Source organism: Oenanthe melanoleuca, chromosome 1A (genome assembly GCF_029582105.1).
Source record: "Oenanthe melanoleuca isolate GR-GAL-2019-014 chromosome 1A, OMel1.0, whole genome shotgun sequence".
In the NCBI taxonomy this organism is placed as follows: Eukaryota; Metazoa; Chordata; class Aves; order Passeriformes; family Muscicapidae; genus Oenanthe; species Oenanthe melanoleuca.
Genome location: NC_079334.1, coordinates 3,058,555 through 3,071,320, shown reverse-complemented (window position 1 = coordinate 3,071,320; position 12,766 = coordinate 3,058,555). Strand labels below are relative to the sequence as shown.

The following is a 12,766-nucleotide window of genomic DNA, read 5'->3' as shown; positions in this document are numbered from 1 at the left end:
CAAAGATTTCTTTGGGCACAAGGAGGATGATTGCTGGTGTTCCTTGGCAGGTGTTGGGAGTTGCCCAGTTCAGGACAGCTCAGAGTGGTGTGAGTGACACCAGCTGTGCCTGCTAATTTGGTTTCCCCAGAAAGGTGGGTTAGATGGCAGTGTCAGTCTGTGTGGCCCGTGGTACAGAGTAAAACCACATTCTTATGTTCTGGGTTTTGCCTTTTATCCAAGGTGGGTGGGCACCTTCACCTGCCTCTACTACTACTCTAAGCCAGTACTTGTGTCACTGGCATGATTCCTGTGTGGTCAGCCCTCAGCATTAGCTAAACTGGTCTTGCCACATCCTGCTGCAAAGGGGAGTTTTCCACTTCTACAAGAAGATGTGGAGTGAAAACCAAGCATCCATCATGCAAAGAAGGCTGGTCCTGCCCTACCTGGGCTGCAGACAGTGACAGCTTTGCCTTGTTGGCTGTCCTGCTCTGGATTTCCTGAGCAATGCAGCTCCCTGTGTGCCATAGGCTGGACACACTCACTCAGCTGCCCTGGCACTCATATCTCTGCTTTTGATCCAGGCACTCCTTTCATAAAAACATTCCCCAAAGCTTTGGGTGGCTGTCTGGTGTCCCACCTGTGGGGTAAAGGAAACAGGGTGGGGATCCCTGGCTGTGGGAAGGGTTTTGTTTCACAGGCAGCTGTGTGCCAGCCTGGGCACCCAGGTGATGTGGGGAGCTGGGAGCAGGGAGCTGAGGCAGCTGGGAGGGAGCTGGGTGCTCAGGGGGCTGAGGCTGTGTGAGCAGGCAAGAGCAGGCTCCTGGAAATGGCTCTCCAGGCAGCACAGGATACCTGCTGGGGCTGTGAAGGGACCTGCATCCAAGGTAGGAGCTGTGGTTGCATGGCAAGGGGAGCTGTGACAAGGAATGGGGGAACACCAGGAAGAAGGGTGGAAGCTCGAGGGCTTTCTTGGGCTGAGCATGGGCTCCAGCAGTGCAAACACAACCCAAACAAAGAGGTGAGGATAAGAAAGGAGCTTATTTGTAGGAAAGGAAGCAGAAATTGTGCCTCTGCTTTAAAATGGGAATGAGGGGAGAAATGACTTCTACTCGAGAAAGCACTGAAGAGCTTTTTGTAGCACCCTGTAGGATGAGATATGACAAGCTGATGCTTCCCATGTGATCCAGTTATTTAATGCAATGTGCAGCCCTTGGATGTGTTAGTGCTTAACCATTACTGTTAAAACATTAAAAAGCTGAACTATAAATAGCTTCTACTCTTCAGCAGCTCCCAAGCTAAGTTTTTGGCTTCTTTATGTATTGATGTATATGCACAGAGATGTGTGTGTATACATGTATTTAAAGGCAAACAGCAGACAGTGGAGTTTTGTGCAATAGTCATACTGAATATCTAAAATGCTACCATTTTTAGTTTACACCACAACTGGAAACAAGTGGGCCCTCAAAAATACCCCTGCTAGGGTAAAGCAAAACTTTCTTGAGGGTTGAACTTGGGAGAAAATAAAATAATGAGTCAATTTCTTGGGGGAAGGAAAAATTAAAAAAAAAAAAAAAAAAAAAAAAAGGCAGATATATGCCTGAAAGAGAGACCAGAAACTAGATACCTAATTATACCCTGCAGTAAGCTGTCAGAAACTGGCAGCAGTGGGAGGGAAGGAGGCAAAGCTGATCTCAGGGAGCTGGAGCATAATCTGCTCCTACCACACTTGAAATGCCTTTTGTGTGGGAAAGGAAGCTTCTGGGATCCTCTGAGCCATGCTTTGTGCTGCACTGATCTAACCCATTCAATGGTCAGGGCTGAAGTTACAGGCAAGTGTAAAAAGGTTTCACCTGGCCAGCACCAAAATTCAACAAGGCTTCTGAACACAGTCTTTGTGACTAAAGTGCTGATCCTGTGTTATGGTTCAGGGAATGCAGATCCTCCTCAAAAGGATATAAAAGTGGTAACAGTCTATTGCTTGTAATTACATTCCAGTTCAAAGAGCTTTCAATACCAGCAGAAAATGTCAAGACTTTTTTTTGTAGCAGGGTAGGAACTTGGAGAGTGTTTGGGGTTTGCTTTTGGTGTTTTGTAGTTACTCAGCCTTAGCATAGAGCATGTATTGATCTGACCTGGAGGAGAAAGTTCTTCATAGTTTAAAAACTGAAAAGGAGGTTTATTATAGTGAATTAAGAGAAGTGTTTCCTTGATGGAGGTTTGGTTCCTAGAGAACAGGTATGAACTAGATATCTGTAAGAACACTGCAAGTGAACTGGCTGCTTCTAGATTATCAAAGATGATGGTTTCACCTAGCAGGATCTTTAATTTTCTGTTGAAATCAGGGGAAGCTTTTGGTTCTGGTCTGAAAGTTTGCCAGTTAATTGCTGAAGGGGTATCTTACAGGGTGGTTCCCTCAAGAAAATCTGGTAATAGTTTGAAGAACAGAAAAAAAAATAAAAAGCGAACAGAATTTGCCCTAATCATGTTTTAGGGCAAAAATGTGAAAGAGAGCAGGATAATACCCATTAAATGTACACACAGGAATTTAAAATTTATTTCAAAGAAAACATCTTTTATTATTTTCATATGTGCTTGAACTTTTATTATTATTTTACATATGTGCTTGAACAAAGTATCAACTCTGTAACTGCATTGAAATTAATATGAAATCTAGAATAATCACAGTCTGTGATTTCTCTGAATGATATAGAACCACTCTTCTGTAGTGCACATGACACAATCTGAAACATTACCATTTACTGCAGGGGGAAAGGCATGGCAGGATTAGGATGGGAGGGAGGGGACAGCAGTGTTATCTGGTGCCCTGAATGGCAGGTTAGTAGTTGCATGTGTCCTGTGGAATAAAGGAATTTACTTCCCTGGCCACCATAAAAGCTCTTTGCTTCAGATCCAAAACAAGGCCTATCCCTTGGTTCCTTCCTGCTTTTCTCAGTTGCAAACTCCCTTCTGGCTTGACTAAAACCTGTTCATCTTTGGCAGATGGAGCTGTTAGGATCAGGTCTTTGCCCTGTTTGCTGCACAGGCCAGTGCACCATGTAAACATTAAGGGATTGGATGAGCAGTGCAGTCCCCTCTCCTGCTTAGTCCCATCATCTGCACAGGATGAGTGCTCCAAAGGACAGAAATACTGCTTCAGAGACACCACTTCTGAGCAAGACAGGAGACAAAGGAAGAGTTCTGTTCCAGCCACGCTGGAAGCTAATTCCAGGAAGCAGCAGTTCCAAGGAAAAAGGATTTCACTGAATTCTGGCAATAAGACATGTCCATAAATGAACTGGAGATAAGCTACAAGCCTGTACAGCACTCTAGCACAACTCATGGAATACAGGACACCTGCCAAGCAATTTCATTAACAGAAACCTTTCAGAATCAAGCCAGTGTCCAAGAGCAGCTGGGGGAGCCAGATTTCCTACTCCATCCAGTGGGTCCATGCAATTCCCAGGCAGGGACTTGGACAAAGTGCACTGTTTCAAGGAGCTGAGAAGGGCAGGAGGAGAAAGGTCTTTGCATTGCTCACACCAAGGGCAGCCCATCTGGCTAATTAGAGAATGCAGAGAGCAACAAAGCAGAATTTTTTATGCAACCTTACTTGGTATGAATCAGGGAAAGGGTACAAGATATTTCTAGATTCTCCTCCCTTCTGTTCAATTTTAACTCGCAAGCAAAGCATTTTTTTTTTTTAAATTCCTTATCACTGAAGTTCCTCCTATGCATTTTTAAGACTCACAGAACACTGGTGAAAAAAAAAAAGAAAAAAAAAAAAGAACAAATCCAGAGCTAAAAGCAGATTTGGCATCTGAAGCAGATTCACATCAGTCAGCTCACCTCTGCTGCTCTTCCAAAGATGGAGATGCCTGGCTCCTTCTCTGTGCAAATCCAAACCTCTTCCTTCCTTCCTTGGAAGAGGTGCCACAGCCCCCAGGGCACAGTGGTTCAGCAGCACCTTTTCTCTGAGTAGCTGGCACCATGCTTTTAACTGTGAGAGCTGTGCCAAAGGCTGGCTGCAGAGGGACAGAGCTCAGCATTTCTGCAGTCAGCACCCACACACTGAAGGTGTGGCTCGTTTTTCCTGCCAGCAACAGCTCCCTGAGATCTATCCTTGAGGACCATTCCAAGGAATCCCATGGAAGTTACCACCCAAGGCAGCAAGCACTGCAAGCAAAGGGAGTGCTCCTCTTTCTGCAGTGGATGGCACATCTGGAAAGTGAGGCTGAGGGACACTGGAGCCACCCTGTGAATAAATGGGGTTTGGGCTCCAGTTTCAGGCCTTGCACAACCTCTCTGTGAAGAGTGCTGCAGCTAAAGGACCTTCCCTGTCTTATATCCCAAGTCCTCCCCTGTGCAGCTCTTCTGGGAATTGCAAACAAGCCCTTGTCTTGTGCAATGAGATGAAATGGTAATTTCCTTCTCTCTCCAGTGAAAGGAAAAGGATTCAAATCTGTGTTCCTCCCATTACAGCTGCTTTTAGAAGCAGCCAAGCAATTCTTGTCCTGATGAGAGAAAGGTGAACCCCAAGTAGTGGTAAAGGAGGAAGAAACTGCTCCCCACTGTGGATTTTGCAGGAGGGAAACACGTGCAAGGAGGTATTTTTCTGCTCCTATTCATGAAGTAAAGGACAGAGAAAAAGAGAAGAAACTCCCTTGCCTGGGTTAACAGAAAGCACCTGGTCTGCTTCACACACAGAGCCTGGCACAACTTAAGAACAGAGCCTATGCTGCAGTGACCTTCCTAGGAAGACACACCAGTATTGAGAGGATGGAGAGCTGCTGGAGCAGAATTTGAGTGCACATGGATGCTGAGATGTGAATGAAGAACTCAAACTTCTGTGCAGAATATCTTGTTTGCACCCTGTGTGTGAAGCTGCCTGGTAAAGCAGGAAGGAGGAAAGAAGAGGCAGAGCAGACCTGTTTCTGATGCTTCAGTGTGGTGTGAGCTGACTGTAATTAGGAAAACCAACTCAGTTGTGCTGGTTCCAAGGCTTTTCATAATATTCACAGGCTGATTTGTGCTTCTAAAATCATAGTGCTCCTCTGGAATTAAGACACTCCTCACTAAGCCAAATCTTTCACATTAATTTCTCATGCTAACCTTTCTTATCTTCTTTGGAATGTCTATGGAGACACAAATCTTGTCTTTCTCTGGATAGCCTGAGCTAGGAGAAGAGGCAATAGAAGGTGCATGTGAGGGAAATATTCCTGGGCAGGCAGCTGCTAATTCATGTTAGGGGATTCCATGTTAAAGAAAGAGGAGGGACCAGAGGTCAGACTGTATGGGGTATCCCTGAGCTGCAAACCACATGAGGGATGAGAGGAACAAAAGAACTGGAAGACAAAGACATTTGTATTCTAAAAGATCAGGCCTGGGGATCTGGGGCTCTGGTACCATTCTAGTTTGATGATCTTCTCTTTGAACCCTTGCATGCAAGGAAGCAGCAAAGGTGGACTGTGACTCCTTTTGTTTGGCCCTTGCTCCAAAGAAGGGCTCCTCTTGGAAGCAGTGCCAGCTGGAGCAGGTGGATGCTCCCTGCAACAGCTGGGATCAGAGTGGGTGCCAAAAGAGCTTCTTGCTGCAGCACTGAGTTCTGGGCAAACAACTCTGCCAATTCAAACTCTGTGGTGGTTTCCTCTGCTACTGAGAGCAGGCTGCTGGCTCCCTGGTGGGAAAAGGCAGGGTGTTCACAGAATGCTAAATAGGGGGGAGGGCACTATATAACTTTCAACTCAGCAAGTTGCTCTGGCTACTGCAGCTTCCTTTGAGAGCCCCTGCCTCTCCACAGCTGCCAGATGACTGAAAAACAGAACTTTGTTTCAGACTGACAGTGATGCAGTGGCAAATCCCCAGGCAAAGAGAATTTGTTAAAGTCTCTAGGCACTTATTCTTCACGAGGAGAATGTTAAGACTTAAAAGTCTCCTCTTGGCAAGGTGCCACCACAGCCCAGCTTTTGGTGTGCTGGAGTCACAGCCTGGACAAACAGCACATTCTACAAATGGCTGATGGTGGCTCCTTGTGTGGGGAAGAGCTTTGCCCTCAAACACCTCACAAAGAGGAGGGTGGGCTCCCCTGATCTTTGCACACAAAGTGTGGAAGAGAATGAGCTGTGAGAGCTGAACAGAACTGGGATTGTTGGGACAAGCCTACTCCTTATACCCTGTTTCCATTATGGCTCAATTACTGCTGGCAGCAGTGTATGGTCACAGTTGAAAGTCTGTCAGCAGCTGTAAGGATGGCAGACGAGTGTCAGTAAAATTAAGGGGCTTTTAGTGCTGCAACAGGGAATTTTCTTTAACATTAGCTTGATTAGAAAATCACCCCAGGTCCCTCCCCATTCTTCCCTTTCCAGTCCACAAAACCCCTTACAGCAGCTCTTCAGGCACACCTGCCTGAACCCCTAGCTCCAGTTCTCCTTCTGAAAAGCCAGTTGCACAGCATGATCCACATCCTGCACCACATAGGATGGCTCCAGCAGGCTGGGGTCGAAGCAGAAGTCCCGGTGTCCGTGGAACACTGTCTGTGCTGTTTCCTTGGGAACATCACTGGTGTGGTGGTAGACCCCAGTGCAGACCAGAAGGGACTGGCAGCACTCCACTGAACTGCTGCAGTCATGCCCCAGCTGCAGGGAAACCTCAGCCTGGGCACAGGCTGCCTGTGGGCTCCTCTTCAGCCCAGCCTGCACGTGCTTCTGCCGAGCTGACTTGAGGTAGTTGTTGTAGAGGTTTGCCCCATAGATGTCAGACATAGGGTTATCCCTGGGTAAGGGCAGTGTGAAACAGAAATGAGAAACAAGCCCTTACCTCTCTCTGGCTCTGGGGGACTGAGATTAAGACAGCACTGAAGGAGGAAGGGGTGTGAGATAGCTGCTAACATCAAGAGGAGCAGCTGGAGTGGGCCAGTGAGACCCTCAGGACATGTGCACCTCCCAAGCACCCACAGCAGTTTCAGACATCACTGGATTATATTCCCTACATTCCCAAACCGAGCTAACAGTACTACATCTGGGTCTCTTAATTTTGTCCTTAATTGAGTCACCCTATGTGCACTCTGCATCTTACAGTCCACAGCTTTTGCTGTGTAGGGTACAAAAAACTAACAAGCCTCTGTTCCAGGATGTGAGGCTCCAGAGATACCGTGGGAATTTTGGTAGTAACTTAAGAAAAAAACAGAGGGGAAAAAAAAAAGGCAAGTAGACAAAAAAAAAACCCAAAAAACAACCAACCCACTAAAGAGCAGTCAGCATGCAACTCCCCAAGGAAAGCAGCAGGGAAAAGTCTCTTACCCAACTGCATAGAGGTGTCGGATGGGAACCTTCCAGCCCTGCTTCTCTGCCTGCTGCTGGATCAAGGACTGGGCATAGTGGTACGTGACTGGGCTGGGTTTGCCAACCAGGGCCTCATACTTCAGCTCCCTGCCTGTCACCTTCTTGTAGATGCTCTCCAAGCAGAGAAGGAAGCTGCCATGGCCAAGCCTGCCCCAGAAAGGAGACCATCAGCATCCCCAGTAACACCACTGAAGCAGCAGGCACTCCTTGGTGGAGTGCCAGTGGTCTGGCTTTTGCTTCTCCCCAAGTTCTAGTCTGTATTTTTAATGCAGCTTTCATGTCTCTGCTGATAACTGCATTGTAAAATCAAGCTCTTAAAACATTCAAAAACTCAGTAGGAAAAGATGATCTGCATGAGGAGAGTATGAAATTGGCTAAACCAAACAGCACATGTGCTTTTCACCTGGGCATCTTGGCTTCAGCCATCCACAGGAGGTCCATGTTGCAGGCAAGGATAGGCAGGTGAGGGTATGGCACGTCCTGCAGCTCTGCCCCAGGGTTCCCATTGCTCAGGAGGACATCAGTGATGAGCTGCAGGCTTGTCTCCCACCTCACTGGCTCGCCAAACAGAATCACCCCTGCAGGATTTTGAGAGCTGTTTGGAAACTCACAGCATCCAAAAGCCCCCTGCTAACAAAACCCCTCCTCTGCTGGGCTGCCCTGGCAAGTCCCAGATACTGGCACACAGCACAGGGAAAAGTTGTTTTTACCCAGCTATTTCCAGCAGTGGGGCTGCCTCCTGGCTGTGCCCTCTGAATATGCTGCCCATGGATAGCAGTGAGCTGACAGCTCCCATCCCAGCTGGCCTGCCCTGCTCCTAGCTCTGCTTGCTGCTCATGTGTAAACACAGGCCACTGCTTACCTTCTATAGTGGGGAAGCCAGTGGTAGGAGGAGGCTGCCAGAAAAAAAAGGAAGGCTGGATTAGTAATACAAAACCTAATGCCATCTCCAAAACAGAACTAAAACCGCCTCCTTTGAACCTGCCAAGGCAGTTCCATAATAAGGCAGAACAAAGCCACCTGGAACCCTTCCTCCATTCCAGATGGGATTTCACAGATCTTGCACTCCTGTCTCAGAGCTGGAGATGTCAACCAAACCACCTTAGCCCTCACTGCAAGGCACAGCAATGGAAGGCAGGCATGGCATGAGAAAGGAAAAGAGCCAACGCTGGGAAGAGCAGAGGTGCTGTTTGCTCAGTGTCAGTGCCAGGCTCTTCTAAGGGACCAGAGGCCAGCTGCCCTGTCCCTTTGCTGTGTGCTGTGACCACTCTGCACCAGAGCACCCCTTCTGCTCCCCATTTCCTCCAGGAAATTACCAGTTCCTTCGGCCTGCGGCTCAGGTCCACCATGTCCAGCAGGGGATACGCCTTCCTCAGGGCCTCGATGGTGACCACGTGCTTGAACCCCAGGCTAGTTCACACCATCAAGGAATGTTCTGGAGACTGGTTTGATTGTTTTTTTTTAAATGACAGCTTTTCTTTCAGTTACTTGCAGAAGTATCTATAGGATTAAGCAATGCAAGTCCTAGTAACAGAGCAGTGTGGTAATGCACAACCTCACAGGACGCCTTCCACTAGACCAGACTGCTCAAAGCCCCATCATATCTGAATTCCTTCAGCTGCTGTCAGATTCTGGGGAAAACCTTATTCATGGGACAGATGGGAGTGATCTCTAATGGGCTTTGCCACGGAAGAATGGGAGGAGCACAACTTTATCTCAAAAGTGAAAGACACCTAGAGCTGACAGAGTCCTCACGGTCACGTCCCACCAGCAGAGCAGCAATCACAGAAGCCATGAGCGTGAGAAGCCAAACACAGGAAGCGACCAGCATGGAGATGAACAGCACCTGAGCCTGTCCATAAGGCAAACCCACTGATCTTTGTGTCTCCTCGTGCTCCCGGGGGCAGGAGCAGCAGCCCGTAGCGAGGATGCAGAAAGCACAAAGGATGCACAAAGGATGCACAAAGGATACTTGCGGGCGTTCTCCTCCACGGGTCCCTGCCCGTCCACCAGCATGCACCGCCGGTGGAACTGGCTGAAGAGCTGCAGGGGGCTGTGGGACAGCACCACCTGCTCCGGAGAGACCTGCGGGGCGGAGCAGAGCCTGGCTGGGACCCGCAGCTCGGACCCAGCCCCTCGGGCCGGGCCGGGCCGGGCCCTCCCGCAGCCCCGTTACCTGCAGCTGCAGCGCCCGCGACAGCTCCTGGGCCTTGGCCGAGGGCAGGCAGTTCCCCGCGTTGGTCAGGAACACCACGGGCACCCGCAGCCGCCCGCCGCCGTCCGCCAGCCGCTGGAAGGCGCGGCGGGCCGCGGGCAGGGGCTGGCTGCCCCGCACCAGCACGCCGTCCACATCCAGCAGGAACCCGAAGGCCGGCGGCTGCAAGGCGAGCGCAGGGCACGGTCAGCCCGGAGCCTCCCGCCCGTCCCCGCCACCGCCCCGCGCCCCCTCCGCGCACGCACCCGGCTGCAGAGCCCGCGGCAGGGCGGCCCCGGGGCCCGCAGCAGCGCCCGGCCGGCCCGCAGCGAGCCGCGCAGCGCCATCCGCCCGGGGCACCTCAGGGACGGCGCTGCCCGGACTACAACTCCCATCCGCCCTGGGCGCTTCAGGCACGGCGCTGCCTGGACTACAACTCCCATCCGCCCCTCGGGCACTGCGCGGCTTCGGACTACAACTCCCATCCGCCCTAGGAGCATCAGGCACGGCGCCGCTCCGGACTACAACTCCCACCAGCCTTTGCGGCCTCGTGCACTCCGCCGCTTCCGGCCTGCAGCTCCCCCGCCTTTGCTCAGCCTTCCACGGAAACCCTTTTTCCTACAAATAAGTAAGGTTCTAAGGAGCTCTGGTCACTTTTTTTCACTCTTTGGCAGACTGCGTCCCTCTTTCCTGCACCACGAAACAGAAATCTTGGTGCTGAGGCCCATCCCAACCTGGGGAAAGTCAAAGGTGTGTTTCCCATCCACGGAGGTGAAACAATATCTGTTTGTTTTCTGACTGGGCTTAGGATCTCCTGAGTCTCTCCACAGGGCAGGTTTAACAAGTATGACTTTCGGCATCAATGACACAGTGTAATTGTTTGTTTTTATGCTTCCATTTCCACGAACACCAACCTTAATTTGTTGTTGACCCGTTTCAACACCCAGAGCCCTATTTGCAGAACTATTGAAGCACCGGCAACTCAGAAAAACACGTTTATTTAACGTTTATTTAAGATGGTTATTCCTCCATAAGTGCTTTTGCCTTAACTGAATCACCTACTGTTTATTTATTTATTTATTTATTTTATTTTATTTTTATTTTTTATTTTTTTATTTTCTCCATTTTCCAGGATCACTTTAATTTCTCAGAAGTGTTTGCAGCTCTGGCCTTGGAGACATTATTGAAAATATTTAGCTCTGTGAAGAACTCTACCAGAGCCCTCCACCCCTCGCCTTCCCTGGCTGTCGATCCAAAATAGTCCAAGACTTTCCGAAATTAGTGACAGACACAGGAGCCTTGTCACCCGAGTGAGTCCCTTTTATTTTAATTGTTGGGATACTTTTGCCCCTTCCTTCCCATTCCCGAGGCTGGGAGAGGCATCCAGCAAAACACGATTACACCGCTTAAAAAAACCCCAAAAATTGAGTGTATTAAATATCCAGGAGTTCCGGGGAGGGTTTTTGGGGCTGGGGGTTTTGGGGGACAGGGGTTTATCCCCCATTCCCAGTGCGGGTTGTTATCCCGGTGCATCCCTGCGGGAGGAGCTCCCGCTCCACGGGAAGGGAAAAGGGAAAAGGGAAAAGGGAAAAGGGAGGGAAGCTGTCCAACAGCCTGGAACACTTATTTTTAAGGCAGCACAATCGTGTCTTTTTCCCTTCCAGCGCTGGGAATTTCTCTGTGACTCTCCTCGGAGCTTGCCATTCCTCCTGCTATACATGGACAGACCTCCTCTGCAGCAGCTGTACCCCAAATTCCTCTGGGGATCATCTGTCTGCCCTTCTCACACCACCCACGGGAGATTCCCTCTCCTTCCCCTGTCCACACCGTGCTGGGATGTGTTTCCCACCCCCTTTATAAAGCCAAGCACTTGCCCACAGCCTTCTCCCGTGGGTCCCTGTGTAAACTTTGCAGCTCTGTTTTCCCTGGACTCACAGCCCTGTCATCAGCCCCTCATCTCTTCCTGACCTCACTCCCCCTGGAAAGCAGCCCTACCTTCCATCTCCTTCCTTACTGCTCCAATGGCCTGAGCCAACCCTCCCTCCCCCCACAGTTTATCTCTCCTCTTGCCCATGCTCAGCCTGCTCGTGGGATGATGGACAAGCTAAAGGTTGAGAAAATACAACAAAATGCCTTTCTTATCCTGTAATGACCAAGGGGGAGGACACAGCCTGATAAAAATGACAAGCCAGGAGAATTGAGAGCCAGACCCTTCACCTGCCTGTCCCTCAGTGCACAGAAAACACTTGATAGACCTGCTGTGATTGCAACTGCTGCAAGCCTGCAAAGAAAGGAATTAAGGACTCAGCCAATTAGAGCTGCAGGTTTCTGACCAAAGAAATGTCCTTCTGTTACCTGTGAAGAGGATAATTCAAAGGCTTATACAGGAAAAAAACCTGAAGCAGGCTGATCATTTGGAGCTGGTGGAAAACACATCTGCAGCCCTGTGTTTTATGGCCAGAGGGTTTTTCTTAGCATCTGGTACCTGCATAGTCCCACTGCAGTGATGGAGGTTCACATAACTGATAGATCCACCTGCTTGCTTGGGCCCATTTCTATTTCCAACCACTTGCTTGGCTCCTTTGTTTTTATTGGCATGGTTTTTGACAGCAACCACTAGTGCTGGATCAGCCATTTCCTGGCAGTGAGTGACCAGGAGACAAACATTGCATCCTCTAAATTGCCCCAAAGATGCTCTGCAGCAAACACTTGTGCTGCAAACAAAGCTCCATCCACCTCCCATTTAGACAAATTGAACCTGAAGAGGCCACAGGCAGTGACAGATGGGGGAGATAACAGGCATAAGGCTTTAGGTATTGCTGTGGCTGCTTGAAGTAATTGCAAGAGAAACTTGCAGGAATTTTCTGCTCTCTTTCCTTGCTCCTGAGTCTGGATGGAGACTGAAGCAGGCTCTTTTTGCCTCTCTGTCTGCTCTGCTCAGCCTCCCACCACCCCTGAGGCTGCCTCCTCCTCTTTCATTTCAGATATTGAAGCTTTTTCAAGCTGGCACTTTCTTCCCAAGCACACCAGCAGAGCCTCACCTTGTACCCTGCAATCACCTGGTGCTCCACAAGGCAATTCTTTGAAAAGAATTCACTTTATTTGAAAAGAATGGGCTGATCATTTACTCTTCTCCTTGTTTCCCTCTCTTCCCTTCCTTAAATCATGCTAAAAGGATTCAGCCAGACTCCCTGATACCTCCAGGCTGAGTGATGTGAGACTTCCCCCTCCACTGCATGTTCCAGATTCAAAC

General features: G+C 49.4%; 1 protein-coding gene and 1 long non-coding RNA gene across 3 annotated transcripts; one reads left to right on the top strand and one right to left on the bottom strand.

The window, feature by feature from the left end:
* Nucleotides 1–904: 904 nt before the first annotated feature.
* Nucleotides 905–10,013, bottom strand: HDHD5 (haloacid dehalogenase like hydrolase domain containing 5). The gene is made up of 8 exons (XM_056509023.1): nucleotides 9,780–10,013; nucleotides 9,496–9,696; nucleotides 9,292–9,404; nucleotides 8,636–8,729; nucleotides 8,182–8,215; nucleotides 7,723–7,897; nucleotides 7,278–7,466; nucleotides 905–6,750 (listed from the first exon to the last, which is right to left on the bottom strand). The coding sequence occupies exons 1-8, from the start codon at nucleotides 10,011–10,013 to the stop codon at nucleotides 6,393–6,395; spliced, it is 1,398 nt and encodes a 465-aa protein (XP_056364998.1). The 3' UTR covers nucleotides 905–6,392.
* On the top strand, nucleotides 9,776–12,604 carry LOC130262176 (uncharacterized). 2 transcript variants are annotated; one of them, XR_008842073.1, is made up of 3 exons: nucleotides 9,776–10,141; nucleotides 10,646–10,823; nucleotides 11,178–12,604. It is a non-coding gene; the product is annotated as an uncharacterized LOC130262176 (long non-coding RNA). The 2 variants fall into 2 exon arrangements; XR_008842072.1 differs by having other exon boundaries at nucleotides 10,042–10,263.
* Nucleotides 12,605–12,766: the final 162 nt, after the last annotated feature.